The sequence below is a fragment of the Ranitomeya imitator genome, chromosome 1 (assembly GCF_032444005.1).
Source record: "Ranitomeya imitator isolate aRanImi1 chromosome 1, aRanImi1.pri, whole genome shotgun sequence".
NCBI classification, from domain to species: Eukaryota; Metazoa; Chordata; class Amphibia; order Anura; family Dendrobatidae; genus Ranitomeya; species Ranitomeya imitator.
The window spans coordinates 150,707,381-150,722,178 of NC_091282.1; the positions used below are offsets into that span (position 1 = coordinate 150,707,381).

Below are 14,798 nucleotides of genomic sequence, written 5' to 3' on the forward strand. Positions count from 1 at the left end.
GACGGCAATCAGGCACCTATGTACTCCGAATGAAGTACCGGATCTGCATTGTACGCTGTTGCTCACTGCAGCCATGTAATAGTCCGTCCAACCAAACTTCACACGGGTCACCCTCCAATAGTCTAAGATTTCATGATAGGCTTTAAAATTTACTTTGTTTCTTTCCATATCAGAAGTGTGATGAGGTGTCACATTAAAAGGTACCTTCACACATAACGATATCGTTGCTTTTTGTGACGTAGCAACGATATCGTTAAGGAAATCGTTATGTGTGACAGCGACCAACGATCAGGCCCCTGCTGGGAGATCGTTGGTCGCTGAACAAAGTCCAGAACTTTATTTCGTCGCTGGATCTCCCGTGGACATCGCTGGATCGGCGTGTGTGACACCGATCCAGCGATGTCTTCACTGGTAACCAGGGTAAACATCGGGTTACTAAGCGCAGGGCCGCGCTTAGTAACCCGATGTTTACCCTGGTTACCAGCGTAAAAGTAAAAAAACAAAAACAAACACTACATACTTACCTACCGCTGTCTGTCCCCGGCGCTGTGCTCTGCACTCCTCCTGTACTGGCTGTGTCGGTCAGCCGGAAAGCAGAGCGGTGACGTCACCGCTCTGCTTTCCGGCCGCTGTGCTCACAGCCAGTACAGGAGGAGTGCAGAGAAGCAGAGCGCCGGGGACAGACAGCGGTAGGTAAGTATGTAGTGTTTTTTTTTTTTTACTTTTACGCTGGTAACCAGGGTAAACATCGGGTTACTAAGCGCGTCCCTGCGCTTAGTAACCCGATGTTTACCCTGGTTACCCGGGGACTTCGGGATCGTTGGTCACTGGAGAGCTGTCTGTGTGACAGCTCTCCAGCGACGCTGCAGCGATCCGGATCGTTGTCGGTATCGCTGCAGCGTCGCTTAATGTTAAGGGGCCTTTTGTCTAGGGCTACACGGTTTGTGTACAGGAGATCAGTGTTGCATAGCGGCTACCAATTTCCTATGGCATAGCATGGTGACACTTTCCAAATATATTTGATCTTCTGTCGCTAGATGTAGATAGCATGCAGGTTTTTATGTCCTATGGCAAAATTACTGCTCTAGGTCTCCATAGGCCGACTTGGGACTCTCCACGAGTGGAAACTTTAGCTGTAAAGCAATCGTGCACCATCAAGCTGCACAAGTGTTTACGGTCACGTATCCGGTCTGAGAATTGCCGTCACACGACATCGCCATCTAGTTCCAGTCTTACAACTTCAAGAATTTTTGCTTAGGTACCCATTTTCTTAATTGATCAGAGCTAAGCGTTTTCAGGAAATAAAACAAAACATTGTTATAAAAAAAAAAAAGGAACTTTATTTTGAAACAAGGAAGAACAAATAGGAAAAAAAGTAACATTTCCCACAGAAGTTTGTTTTGAACTGGAGCTTACAACAACATTTTTTTTCTCAGCACCAAAACTATATAAAAAAAAAAAAAAATTATACAAACAGCCATAGATTAGTATCTATAAGCATACACGTAATATTGCACTTTATTTCTTTAGAAATTTGGATTCATTCGTTTCTAGTTAGGAAACCATCTTGAATGCTGGGCTATATTTGCCAACTTTTTTTTCTTCCTTTTTAAGAATCTGCCCAATACATGTATAAAAAAGAAAAACAAAAAACCATAATGCCTCTAAACAGAGTAAATAAATATCTTCACAAACCTTGCAGAAGTTTTAAGCATTTTTTTTTTTTTTTTTTTGATTTACCACATTTCATGCGATACAGTGCCAGTGGCCTTAATGCTAATAAACCTCACATACCGGTACATTTGCAGTGGCTATTAATATTGGTCGACCCTATTCAGACATAAAACGTTGCCTATAGCTTTACAGGCAAGCCAGGAATTGTTCCCCATTTTTTTTTTTATAATCTATGGAAAAATGGAACAATAGTTTTGAGAAAAAAAAAAAATATATGTTTTACTGCTGATTACATGAGAACTAAATCAGCGTTTAAAACAGAATAGTGAATCAGAGAAGGAGGAAAAATAGAAAAGGTCAAAACTACTGTTATATCCTCTTATGTCAGAAAGTGAAAACCAAGACGTCGGATAAATCACTTAAAACGTGACCAATAGTTGTTATATCTTCACTGTGGAAGTTTTTTTTTTTTTTATTTTATTTTTTTAACTGAAACTTCACTAAGTTAGCTTAAAAAAAAAGGACACTTGCAAAAAGCATGGATTAAAGTGGATGTCAAAAGTTTTCACGGTTCAGCTTCCTTGTCAGAAGAGCAACTTCGTTTCAACATTCGCAACACTATGGCGGGACTATTCTGATATGGGGTCCAGCAGACCGTGCTGTGCGGACGACTTGGTTTGATGCAAGCACTCACCACATGTGCTATATCTTGTAGGGAGAGTGATGAATGCATTAATACATTAGCTGTACAATAGCCCAAGAAAAAGCTTCAGTGTATAGAAACGATTCAGTAACACTGTTATTTAAAAAAAAAAAAAAAAAAAAAAAAATCATAATATTTCTATCTACCGTGGGCCAAATTTGAGTAGCGCTTTGATATTTATACTAAACACAGCCCACATTAATGCCCTAAATTTATGTGCAGAAAAAAAAAAATTATAGGAGTTTTTTTTTTTTTATTTTGCTAACTTTTTTCGTTTTACTTTCTTGTGCATATTAGCCAACGCCACCTTATAACTCCCCACATTGTACAGTGCAAAGTAAAGACACAAACAGAATATTAAAGTTTGGCAAGTGATGAAATCTCCTGAGATTAAGTGATTTGTAGAAATCTGTAACAAAATCCTGCTTGGGGTGACCGTATAAAGGCAAAATGTTTTAGAAACTAAGCATACAATCTTAAAGAAAGTCTGATTTCCTCATGTGGTATTTTTCGCTCTTCTGTATAATTTTTCCTAAACCCACTGGAAGTGGCGCTATTCTACAACAGTAGGTCGTAAACCATAACAGCAATAAACTGGCATGAAGGCATTTGATGGGTGTAAAGAAATCCGTTGCTGTATGCAAGCTGAAGATGGTGCACATGCAGCCATAATGGACAATACTAAGCATGTAGAGCCCAGGCTACAAGAAAACAAAAAATATATATATTAGTGCATTTGTCACTGCATTGTCTCTTGCTTGCGTCTTGGTGTGCACAACACAACCAAATTTAAGGAGGAAAGCTGTAGTGATTCCACTCTGCTCTACATACACACTGAATGTGTGGCGATCAGCGGGAGAGGAATCCAGATCCTCTGTTCACTACGCGCCGGGCATCTTGCCGCTCGACTGTGCCGTAAGAGCGCAGCATCTTTGTGTGCCGACAGCACGACAGTCTGACTTCCAAAAGTATGGAGCACAAACGTATTACAAAGCTGTAAGCGCCATAATCATGACCACAGGTGGATTCAGTTTGCAGCTTCCAAGGGGAGACTCAAACTGTATTTTCCGAAAGTCTTCCATTATGGCTGCCATGTCTCATTGTCGGCAGTTAACTTAAGTCTCATCGGCTGAAAAATTGCAGATTACTTCAGCGAGATGGACAGGAGGGATGGTCTTCTACCGGCTGATCAGGGTTTGGATCAACCTAAAGGAGAAAAAATAAAAAAAATAGATGTATACAGGTCAGAATTTCACATGAACCTCAAACACAAGCAAGCTCTAAACAGAGGATGAATTCACGATCAAGAAATGTATCAAGGGGCCTGAAGAAATTCCATGACACGAGCCATCTAAGGCGCTTTTCTCGACATTCGATACGTCTGTTCTGGATGCAATATAGTTAATGCTCCTACTAAGAGTGGATACCTTAATCAATACCCTACCCCTTGTCACACAAGGCTAGCTGTTCATATTAATTCATATATCTAGCACTAGCTTACCTCTGAGTAAAGAGGTGGAGGCAGGTAACGAAATTCTTGGATATAAGCAAAAAGTGGTCCTTGAAGTGCCAACTCAAAGTGATCACACATATTGGATGTCACCATATTTTGCCTTTGCTCCTCTGTGACAATTTCTGCATAGCTTGGAGGTGCTAAAAAAATAAAGTAACAAAATAAATATTGTAAATCGCCGTCAGATAATAGATTTTTAAGCAATGCCGCCATAGTACTGCATGATCCTGCACACGCATTTTAATAGCCATCAGCACGTGGAAGAACACGCTGTGATTGCAACACCTGGAAAGATTAAATAAAAGGATTGCAAAATTACCTTCAGGTCGCTCCGGTAGAACTAAACCCAGCCAGTTATTCATGCTGTACTGACTGCTTACACTAGATGTCCGACTGCCAAATGGGTGCAAAGGAATTGTTCCAATGACAAGAGGTAAATTAAGAAATAAGTCCATAGCGCCTGGAATATCCACGTACACCTAAAAAAGAAGTAAAATGGTTATTGTGAAATATGCATCGTCCCTTTATGTAGAAAACAACTGGCTGTGTTCTTAGGGAGTAATCACACCCGGGGTGCAGCAGTGACGCGGACCACCTAATGACCATATTACAAGTCTTCGATGGTGGCAATTTAGTCATAGTAGCACTAGACCAATTACTAGACTGGAGATCTTTAGTGCCCCTACTGGCACTGTATATGGCTTACACTTTTCCGCTTTGGTTCACCAATTACTATACTAAGATCAGATTGAATATTCCCCCTTGGATGAAAATATTAGATCTTTAGTGAATGGCCCTTTCAAACAGTGGCTTAGAGCGGTCAGTTAATTGGGCATTTGGCATCATCCGGTCATGCTTACCATGAGCGAATATTCTACGCGGATGATGCTGCAGTCAATGATTGAGGGGGATACTGGTGGAATTTTTAGCAGCTTGCCATTCCAGGTCTCCGTTTTTCCAGAAGAAAGGGATTCTCCCCGCAAGTTGGCAACGAGCTGCTTCACCTCCTTCATTTTCCCTTTGGCATAGAAAGTCTGTGTTTGATAAATGGCCGCCTTAGGCACAACCATTCTGGAAGAGCAATTCTCAATCTCGGCGAAAATTTGAATTGATTCACCTTCAAGAAAGAGATAAAACACAGGCTTTAAGGAATCCGCAGCTACACGGTAATATATAAAGAGCCAAACCACTACACGACACTAACATTTATCTTCGCTTCGAGCCACCAAGAAGCTGAAGAGATCATTTCCTTCCCTACCTAATCTTGAAGGCTTTATGATCAATATATGTAATAAAAAAAATAAAATAACCCTCTCCTCACACATACCTGGTGTATAGCCCTTCCTTTCAATTTTGGCACTTAGGGAGATTGGACCTGAGGTACAAAACCAGCAACACAGAGTTTTCTCTTTTGTGCCCGCCTGTGGTGACTGAAAGAGAAAAGGCCAAATTTAGTTGTAATAATATAAAGAACTCCATACACAAGACACCATTGTAGTGAAAAAAAAATGTATATTTAGGGGAAGACTAGTAAAATGAATCAGGACATTACAGGACAAGTCCCCAACTAGGTAGATGTATGGGACGCAAGACCAGAAAATGGTCCTGCCACTAAAAATAGGGTGTCGTAAAAAATTATTTCTAGTTAAACAAAACATTTTTTTCCCCATCCAATATTTTACTAGCGTTTGAAAAAAGAAAAAAAAAAATATATATATATATATATAGTAGTATATAGTCTGGCCAGGCAAAGGTTAACAATAGGTTCCAGCATGCCGTAGAAAGCAGTATGTGCATCGGCTTCACCATTACTTTAAAAGGCATGCGTGGTAGATAAAAATTGGATTTTTAGATTTTAAAAAACCATTTATGGCTTGGGAAATTTTACTGTCAAAGAAAAATCCAAAATTCCTTACCAGTAATGAAGGAGTGTTGATATCTATATGCTCAAACACGGTGAATTCCTTCTTTAATTTTACTGGTAGCAGCCAGGCTCTGTGCAACTCTGCTTTCACCCAATAACGCACACTGCCGTGTCTGCCTTCAAATGAGGTAGCGAGTGGTCTGCGCGAGGAAGGAAGGCAAATTAGTGACAGTGTTCATTACAGGCTCGTCAGTACAGCCCATCGCCGCCTGCAGCAGAGGCCTAGGTTCAGCAAACCAAACAATTAGCTGGGGGCGTCATTATCCTGGCCAGTCGCTAAAGAAGGACATTAGAGAGGAGACCCATGCCCGGTATATATTACATTACGCTACCCGCCCCTGGACTGGATGTCTGGTGAGGGGTTTCTAGATCAGGGTGTGGGGGTTTCATCACATGGACAAGATACTTACGTCTGTGGAAGCTCAAAACTGAATGCATATTCATGGCGTCCTGAAAGAATAGTGGTCAGTCCTTCTTCAGAATTATCGTCATCTGGAAAAAAAAAAAAGCAGAAAAAGATGTATAGATCAGCATTCGGAAAGCTGCCGCCAACTCCTGCCTGTTGATTTGACTATTGGATCGGGCTCTGGACCTGTATTTCTCTCCATGACCAGTGCTGCTGGGGTTGGCCACCTTTGGAGACACTTCTTATTTAAATGCTGATATTTTGGGCTATAAACCAATTTTTGGGAGGAATTCGGGTCAATTACAAATATTAGTCTTCAAAGGTGGTATAAACTGCTGACTGCAGAATAGGTCAACAGAGTCTGGGCTCATTCTGATGGTCCAGTGAGCTCCTCCATCAGCAGGTTTATGGACAGGAAATCAGACTGTTGAAGCCAAAAAACAGTGCAATTGGTTTTATGAAAACCAGTTGCTAAACTATGAATACATTGAAAAATGTGAAAATAATGTCCCCCGAGGTGAACACCCCTTGCCGTTTCCCCCATTATCACATCTAGTCGCCCCCATAAAGAACCACATTTAAGGGTTAACCCCAGAAAGTCCAGCTGTGAAGGTTACATAAATAACCAGTATTTATTAGGGATAACAGCAGCCGAGAGGCTGACCCAAATACCGGGACCGAACAATAGGACGATACAATGAAGTCCAGTCCGGGGCGGCGCCTAGTCGCAGGACACACGTTAACCTTCACGCGCCACCTGTGCACGATTATCACAAGGGCCATACACCGGATTCTGGGAGTCCGGAGAGCACGGGGTGTGCGGAGAGCCCGGGGTGCGCGGAGAGCCCGGGGTGCGCGGAGAGCCCGGGGTGCGCGGAGAGCCCGGGGTGCGCGGAGAGCCCGGGGGGTGCGCGGAGAGCCCGGGGGGTGCGCGGAGGGCACGGGGGGTGCGCGGAGGGCACGGGGGGTGCGCGGAGGGCACGGGGGGTGCGCGGAGGGCACGGGGGGTGCGCGGAGGGCACGGGGGGTGCGCGGAGGGCACGGGGGGTATGCGGAGGGCACGGGGGGTGTGCGGAGGGCACGGGGGGTGTGCGGAGGGCACGGGGGGTGTGCGGAGGGCACGGGGTGTGCGGAGAGCACGGGGTGTGCAGTACTGCAGAAAGCCGGCACAACCAGTTATAGGACAGAACAATATGCCATCACTGTCACAGAAGGAAAACACGCAGGCTTCTCTATAGGGCGTGATCGGTGCAGTGTGGGGCTTGTCCCACTAATTCTGCTCCTTATCTGTACACACTGCACTCTCTCTTCTACGCTGCTAAGTGTTTCCTCTGCCAGCTCAGCAGTCTCCGGGAAGACGGCACTAGCAGCAGTGTGGTAAACAAGTGCTGAGCTGTCAATCACAGGCAGACTCCAGCAGGCGAGGACCGGCCTGAACCGGTGCGAGCAGATCCTCAGCCAGTCTCATATGCATAGACATGACGTAGGCGCGCTGCGGGGACAGCTCGTGCACAGCCTAACGTGCTGGAGCGCAGCCTAACCTGCTGGAGCGCAGCCTGCACTGACTCAGGCCCGCCCACCGCTTCCGGGTCTACTGTACAGCACGCTGGATTATTGGGCAATGTTCTGCCCCCGTGGCTGCGGATTCCTGTACAATCACTAATTACAGCCGTGTGTGAGGAGACAGGAGGCCAACGGGGGCACCGGCTGCAAGGAGGGGGGCCGCCTGCAGTGCACTGTGTATATAGTGGCTGTGGTGAGGCCCAGCTCCCATTCTGGCCTAGTTAAAACGGGGTCAGACTCCGTCATTTTTTCTCCAACTGTGAGGAATTCTTAATGGCGGTTCCTGATGGAGCCTCCTAAGCAAATGTGAATGAGTCAAACCAGTGCACTTAACCTAAATCCTAGCCCTCCTCAGCGGGGCACTAGGCCCTACCTGTCCTCCATACTGCACGGTCCCTCAGTCCTACCTGTCCTCCCCGCTGCACGGTCCCTCAGCCCTACCTGTCCTCCCTGCTGCACGGTCCCTCAGCCCTACCTGTCCTCCCTACTGCACGGTCCCTCAGCCCTACCTGTCCTCCATACTGCACGGTCCCTCAGTCCTACCTGTCCTCCATACTGCACGGTCCCTCAGCCCTACCTGTCCTCCATACTGCACGGTCCCTCAGTCCTACCTGTCCTCCCCGCTGCACGGTCCCTCAGCCCTACCTGTCCTCCCTGCTGCACGGTCCCTCAGCCCTACCTGTCCTCCCTACTGCACGGTCCCTCAGCCCTACCTGTCCTCCATACTGCACGGTCCCTCAGTCCTACCTGTCCTCCATACTGCACGGTCCCTCAGCCCTACCTGTCCTCCATACTGCACGGTCCCTCAGCCCTACCTGTCCTCCATACTGCACGGTCCCTCAGCCCTACCTGTCCTCCCTGCTGCACGGTCCCTCAGCCCTACCTGTCCTCCCTACTGCACGGTCCCTCAGCCCTACCTGTCCTCCATACTGCACGGTCCCTCAGTCCTACCTGTCCTCCATACTGCACGGTCCCTCAGCCCTACCTGTCCTCCATACTGCACGGTCCCTCAGTCCTACCTGTCCTCCCTACTGCACGGTCCCTCAGTCCTACCTGTCCTCCCTACTGCACGGTCCCTCAGTCCTACCTGTCCTCCCTACTGCACGGTCCCTCAGTCCTACCTGTCCTCCCTACTGCACGGTCCCTCAGTCCTACCTGTCCTCCCTACTGCACGGTCCCTCAGTCCTACCTGTCCTCCCTACTGCACGGTCCCTCAGTCCTACCTGTCCTCCCTACTGCACGGTCCCTCAGTCCTACCTGTCCTCCCTACTGCACGGTCCCTCAGTCCTACCTGTCCTCCCCGCTGCACAGTCCCTCAGTCCTACCTGTCCTCCCCGCTGCACAGTCCCTCAGTCCTACCTGTCCTCCCCGCTGCACAGTCCCTCAGTCCTACCTGTCCTCCCCGCTGCACGGTCCCCTCAGCCCTACCTGTCCTCCCTGCTGCACGGTCCCTCAGCCCTACCTGTCCTCCATACTGCACGGTCCCTCAGCCCTACCTGTCCTCCATACTGCACGGTCCCTCAGCCCTACCTGTCCTCCATACTGCACGGTCCCTCAGCCCTACCTGTCCTCCATACTGCACGGTCCCTCAGCCCTACCTGTCCTCCATACTGCACGGTCCCTCAGCCCTACCTGTCCTCCCCGCTGCACGGTCCCTCAGCCCTACCTGTCCTCCCTACTGCACGGTCCCTCAGCCCTACCTGTCCTCCCCGCTGCACGGTCCCTCAGCCCTACCTGTCCTCCCTACTGCACGGTCCCTCAGCCCTACCTGTCCACAATGGTGGCTAGCACCGTAGACTTGCAGCACTGGGTATAAATCCCACCAAGGGGAACTTCTGTAAGGGTTTGTATGTTCTCTCCATGTTTGCGTGGGTTTCCTCCGGGTTCTCCAGATGTCCCCACTGCAGCCTGACTGTAGAGCTCATCAATGGGGTAAGTGACAGGAAGTCTGGGAGTCTCCATGGAGACCCTTTACCATTACAGACACTACTTATATGGGCAGCGTTATGTCCTACACTTATTATTCGGCCGCTGCCGACACCCAGCACATCACCCCGCAGCCTTCTCCCCCAGCGCCCCCATCCCCTCAGTGCCCCCACTGCAGAGCAACAGGACTGACGCGGCCGCTACCTCAGAGAGTTAACAGCGTCATCGCCACGCCCATCTCACCACCTGCTTCCCGTGTGCCCTAAGCAACAGCATCAGCCAATCACAGCGCGCTGTCATCTCCATAGCAACAGCCTAACAAAAGCTCGCCATCCAATCACCAGCCTGCTAGGTGCAGCTTGCGCTGCTGCCCAGTCCTTCCCCAGAACCAAGCTTGTGTGAGAGCGGATTGCCAAACTGCACGTAACAGAAGGGCAAGATTAACCCGTGCACTGCCGCTCACGGCAACTAAACTCTGGCGTTTAATAGTGCAGCACACGGCTCACATCCGCCATTATGTGATCGTATAGAATCCAGACCACTGCACATCTAAAACCGGGGAATAGTAACGCTATGTAATCGGGCTGCCATTATACGCCCATGATGGATTGTGACTGGCACCAAGCACAGATCTGTAACAAGCTGGGTCCTCAGGCCGGCAGCACCAAGAGAAAGCAAATCAACAGGCAGGAGCTCCCCAAATAAAGCAACTCCACACGCCCAGGCAGGCGAGGACAGGGCTGCAGTAATGGCATTTGTTGGGAAGTGTTCTCGATGTGCTAGTCTCCTATGGAAGATGATATGAAGTCATTGGCACCACCTGACCGCCAAGCAGCCAATGCCCGGAGAGCAGAGGAGGCCCCCTCCCACTCACTGCTCTCCACCGACACCACTAGCCCAAAACAGGATTGAACCGCTTCTAACAAAGGCTGCTGGAAACTTCAGAAAAACAAGATGACCCCCCCCCCCGCTCCCCCAGGCAACGACTTCTCCCATTCAATCTCCACACAACCAAGAAGGTTCCTGCAGCGCAGCAGACAGTGCCGCATAACGCTCCGAAAGTTGGGCTGGGGCTGAGAGCAGCTGTGCAGGAGCCCTGCCTGACTCCTACAAGCCTGCACCCCACACAATGCCCAGAGGGTCCCCATTAGCAGGGCACATCACACAATGTCCACTGAGGGTCTTCTAGCAGGGCATACCCCACACAATGCCCAGAGGGTCCCCCATTAGCAGGGCATACCTCACACAATGTCCACTGAGGGTCTTCTAGCAGGGCACTCACCACACTGTGCCCACCGAGGGTCCCCCATTAGCAGGGCACACACCATTGTGCCCACCGAAGGTCCCCCATTAGCAGGGCACACACCACACTGTACCCACCGAGGGTCCCCCATTAGCAGGGCACACACCACACTGTGCCCACCGAGGGTCCCCCATTAGCAGGGCACACTCCACACTGTGCCCACCCAGGGCCCCCCATTAGCAGGGCACACTCCACACTGTGCCCACCCAGGGCCCCCCATTAGCAGGGCACACACACCACACTGCCCACCGAGGGTCCCCCATTAGCAGGGCACACACCACACTGCCCACCGAGGGTCCCCCATTAGCAGGGCACACACCACACTGTGCCCACCCAGGGTCCCCCATTAGCAGGGCACACACCACACTGTGCCCACCCAGGGTCCCCCATTAGCAGGGCACACACCACACTGTGCCCATCCAGGGTCCCCCATTAGCAGGGCACACGCCACACTGCCCACCGAGGGTCCCCCGTTAGCAGGGCACACTCCACACTGTGCCCACCGAGGGTCCCCCTTTAGCAGGGCACACACCACACTGCCCACCGAGGGTCCCCCATTAACAGGGCACACACCACACTGCCCACCCAGGGTCCCCCGTTAGCAGGGCACACTCCACACTGTGCCCACCCAGGGTCCCCCGTTAGCAGGGCACACACCACACTGCCCACCGAGGGTCCCCTGTTAGCAGGGCACACTCCACACTGTGCCCACCCAGGGTCCCCCGTTAGCAGGGCACACAGCACTGGCACTCACCTCTCTCATGGCCGATCAGGAGGTCCTTGTGGGTGAAGTACTCCACCTCCTCGGTGTAGTTCTGGGTGTAGGCAGTGTTGGATCCCGCATTCCTAGATTCCGTCCACCTCACTTTGGCATGTCCTCGTGCATGGATCTTCAGGGATTTGACTCGGATCTCCCCTGTAACTTCCAGATTGACCTTCCCTGAGACGGTGTCCCCACTGGAATACACAGGGACATGGCTGCCATTCAGACAGTCAAAGCTTATGGTTAAACTCTTCACCTTCCCCAGCACCATGATTGTAAGAAAATGTAGAAAAATAGATGCTGTGTAATGGTGGAAAAACGGGGGAGGAAAGAGTAAAAATGGAAGCTCTCATATAAAATGTGCCGTTGTGTTGCACTGCGGGGTCAGTGCTGGCTGTGCAGGCAGGTCATTGGGGACAGTGGCAGGAGAGGTAACAGCAGCGCTGCCGTCACAGTGCTCCGCTCAGTGGTCTCCTCACAAAGACGGCTGTCTGCAGTGTGCCGGCTCACTTTATGGACAGCTCTGTGAAAAACAACCTCTCTGCGCAGGCGCCAGCCTCTGACACTTCCACTCCTCCTAGCCTTTTATTCCTTCTTCTAGAAAACTTTGCAGGACGTGTCTTTTTTTTTTCTGCGCTTGTTTATTTCATATCCTAAAGCAGGAATTTCAGTTACTTACATGTCTGCAACTGAGTTAATATGATAGTTGTAATAAGGTATGAAAAGCGAATAGAGCCATAATGCTGCATATAACAAAGGGGAGCCATCAACTACACTGCACCCTGCTACTATAGAGGGAAGGGTGCATGATCAGGGCAGGAGCAGTCATGGCTGCTGGGTGTGTGGAGCTCCAGGGTGCAGTCATCTGCTGCAGTCTGCCTCATTGCTGAGGACTCCTGATACAGCACACATCAGAGACACCTTTCTTGTATTTACAGGGGTTAAGAATAATTCATTGGTTTTTTTTTTGGTTTTTTTAACTTCTTTGGAAGTAATATATTATCAAGATATATGTGTTCTTAGTTACTAAAGCTCCTGCATGGGGATTGTATATGACGGCTGTACTATCCATAAAAAATAAAAAAAAAAGGTTCATTTGCGTTTCTCCTTAAACCTACCTCCCCACAATGAGTATTTGGTAATTTTTTATGGTGCGGGTTTTCTGCACCTATAAGGCCGGGATCACACATGCGAGAAATACATCCGAGTCTCGCCAGGTAATACCCGACATTGTCGCCGTCACTCAGGAGTGGAGCGTGAGGCTGCATAGCAATACATGCGGCCGACGCTCCGCTCCTGAGTGACGGCAGCAATGCCGGGTATTACCATGCGAGACTCGGATGTATTTCTCGCATATGTGATCCCGGCCTTAGAGTATGTGACCAGGATCCGGAATTGCTGCGGGTTGTACCCTGCTGCTTAGGCCGGTTTCACACGTCAGTGGCTCCGGTACGTGTGGTGACAGTCTCCTCATGTACCGGAGACACTGACTCACGTAGATACATTGAAATCAATGTGTCTCTGCACATGTCAGCGTGTTTTCACGGACCGTGTGTCCGTGTGCAAAACACGGAGACATGTCAGTGTTCGTGGGAGCGCACGTATTACACGGACCCATTAAAGTCAATGGGTCCGTGTAAAACAGGGATCTTTATTTTAAGCACAAAAAAAAAATGGATTTTTCATATCTTCTCTCTAGCGAACGCTGCTGGAGAGAAGATATGAATGGCGGCTTCAGCACCAGATGCAGGGTACAGCGCTTACTTGTAGCGCTGTCTCCTGCACAGTCCGTGTGGTACCCAGTTGGCACACGGGCGGCACACGGCTGCCGCACGTATGCCACACTGATGTTCATGGTAAGCACACGGACACAGATAATTCCGGTACCGATTTTTCCGGTACCGGAATTATCTGGACGTGTGAGACTGGCCTTATACAGCATCAAAGCTGAAGTGGCGGATGTTACAGCATAGTGGATGGGATTTCAAGAAACCCCATGTCCACTACTTATCCAGAGACACCCGCGGTCCGCGGATCACCTGCGGAGACTGACAGGGTGCATTTTTCCAGACCGCAGCATTTCAAATTTTACCCATCGAATGTATTGGACGCGGTGACTCCGCACGGTTCAGTGAGCACATGCAGATACACCTGCGTTCAATAGGCGGCAGCGCTTCGGACGCAGCAAACATGCACTGCTTCCAAAGCGCTGCTACTTTCCAGATCGTGGGCACCCAGCTTTTCATAAATTAGGTTACTTGTGTTTTTCATTGCATTTTTGAATGTTTTTACATTTTTTTTATCGCGTTTTTGATGCTGCGTTGTTTTGTTCTCTTGTTAGTATGTCATGCTTTAAAGGGAACCTGTCAGCAGCAATTACACTTTAAGGGCTCATACTCACTTGCGTGAAACTCGGATGAGTCTCGTATGGCAATACCCGGTGCTGCACCTGGCACAGAGGAGCGGAGCGTGCGGCTGCATGTATTCCTATGTGGCCGCACGCTCCGATCTGAGTGTGGGCAGCAGCGCCGGATATTGCCGTGCGAGACTCATCCGAGTCTCCCACAAGTGAGTATAAGCCGTTAACCTGCAGATATGGGGTTAATCTGCAGGTTAGCAGTGTTTTGATGCTGTCCGGCGCCTGCACATGACCAAACGCAGTGGAGAGAAAATTATCTTTATTTTTCCCTTCAGCATTCGGTGTTCAGTCATGGGGGTGCCGCGGGTTCAGTCACCGCTGTGAGTATACAGAACGGCCGCTGTAACAGCGGCCCCAGCCCTGACTGACACTGTCTCTACATTGAGGCCGGCTGTCAGTCAGGGCCGCAGTTACAGTGGCCATTCTGTATACTCACAGCGGTGACTGAACCTGTGCCGCCCCCGTCCATATTACTGAATACCAAATATAGGCGGGGAGAATAAAGACCATATCGCTGTGGAAATGCACTAAAGACATATAAGCATTTTTTACCTATGGATTTTCCACATTTAATCCAAGTCTATGGGAAAAATCTGCTCATAAA

At 49.2% G+C, this 14,798-nt stretch overlaps 1 protein-coding gene across 2 annotated transcripts; it reads right to left on the reverse strand.

The window, feature by feature from the left end:
* Nucleotides 1-2,483: 2,483 nt before the first annotated feature.
* Nucleotides 2,484-12,260, reverse strand: ARRDC3 (arrestin domain containing 3). Of its 2 annotated transcripts, XM_069751742.1 has the most exons (8): nt 11,767-12,260; nt 6,225-6,306; nt 5,807-5,954; nt 5,218-5,320; nt 4,751-5,007; nt 4,210-4,369; nt 3,879-4,030; nt 2,484-3,583 (listed from the first exon to the last, which is right to left on the reverse strand). In XM_069751742.1, the coding sequence occupies exons 1-8, from the start codon at nt 12,044-12,046 to the stop codon at nt 3,527-3,529; spliced, it is 1,239 nt and encodes a 412-aa protein (XP_069607843.1). In that variant the 5' UTR covers nt 12,047-12,260; the 3' UTR covers nt 2,484-3,526. The 2 variants fall into 2 exon arrangements, with proteins under 2 accessions (XP_069607843.1, XP_069607851.1); XM_069751750.1 differs by lacking the exon at nt 5,807-5,954.
* Between the last annotated feature and the right edge of the window lie 2,538 nt (nt 12,261-14,798).

Excerpts from the sequence above, each read along its gene's own strand:
- ARRDC3 (XM_069751742.1), bottom strand. The coding sequence starts at position 12,046 with ATGGTGCTGGGGAAGGTGAAGAGTTTAACCATAAGCTTTGACTGTCTG. Across the intron at positions 6,307-11,766 it reads CCTGATCGGCCATGAGAGAG|ATGACGATAATTCTGAAGAA; the intron begins GTGAGTGCCAGT and ends TTTTTTTTCCAG. Across the intron at positions 4,031-4,209 it reads TCTACCGGAGCGACCTGAAG|CACCTCCAAGCTATGCAGAA; the intron begins GTAATTTTGCAA and ends TTATTTTTTTAG.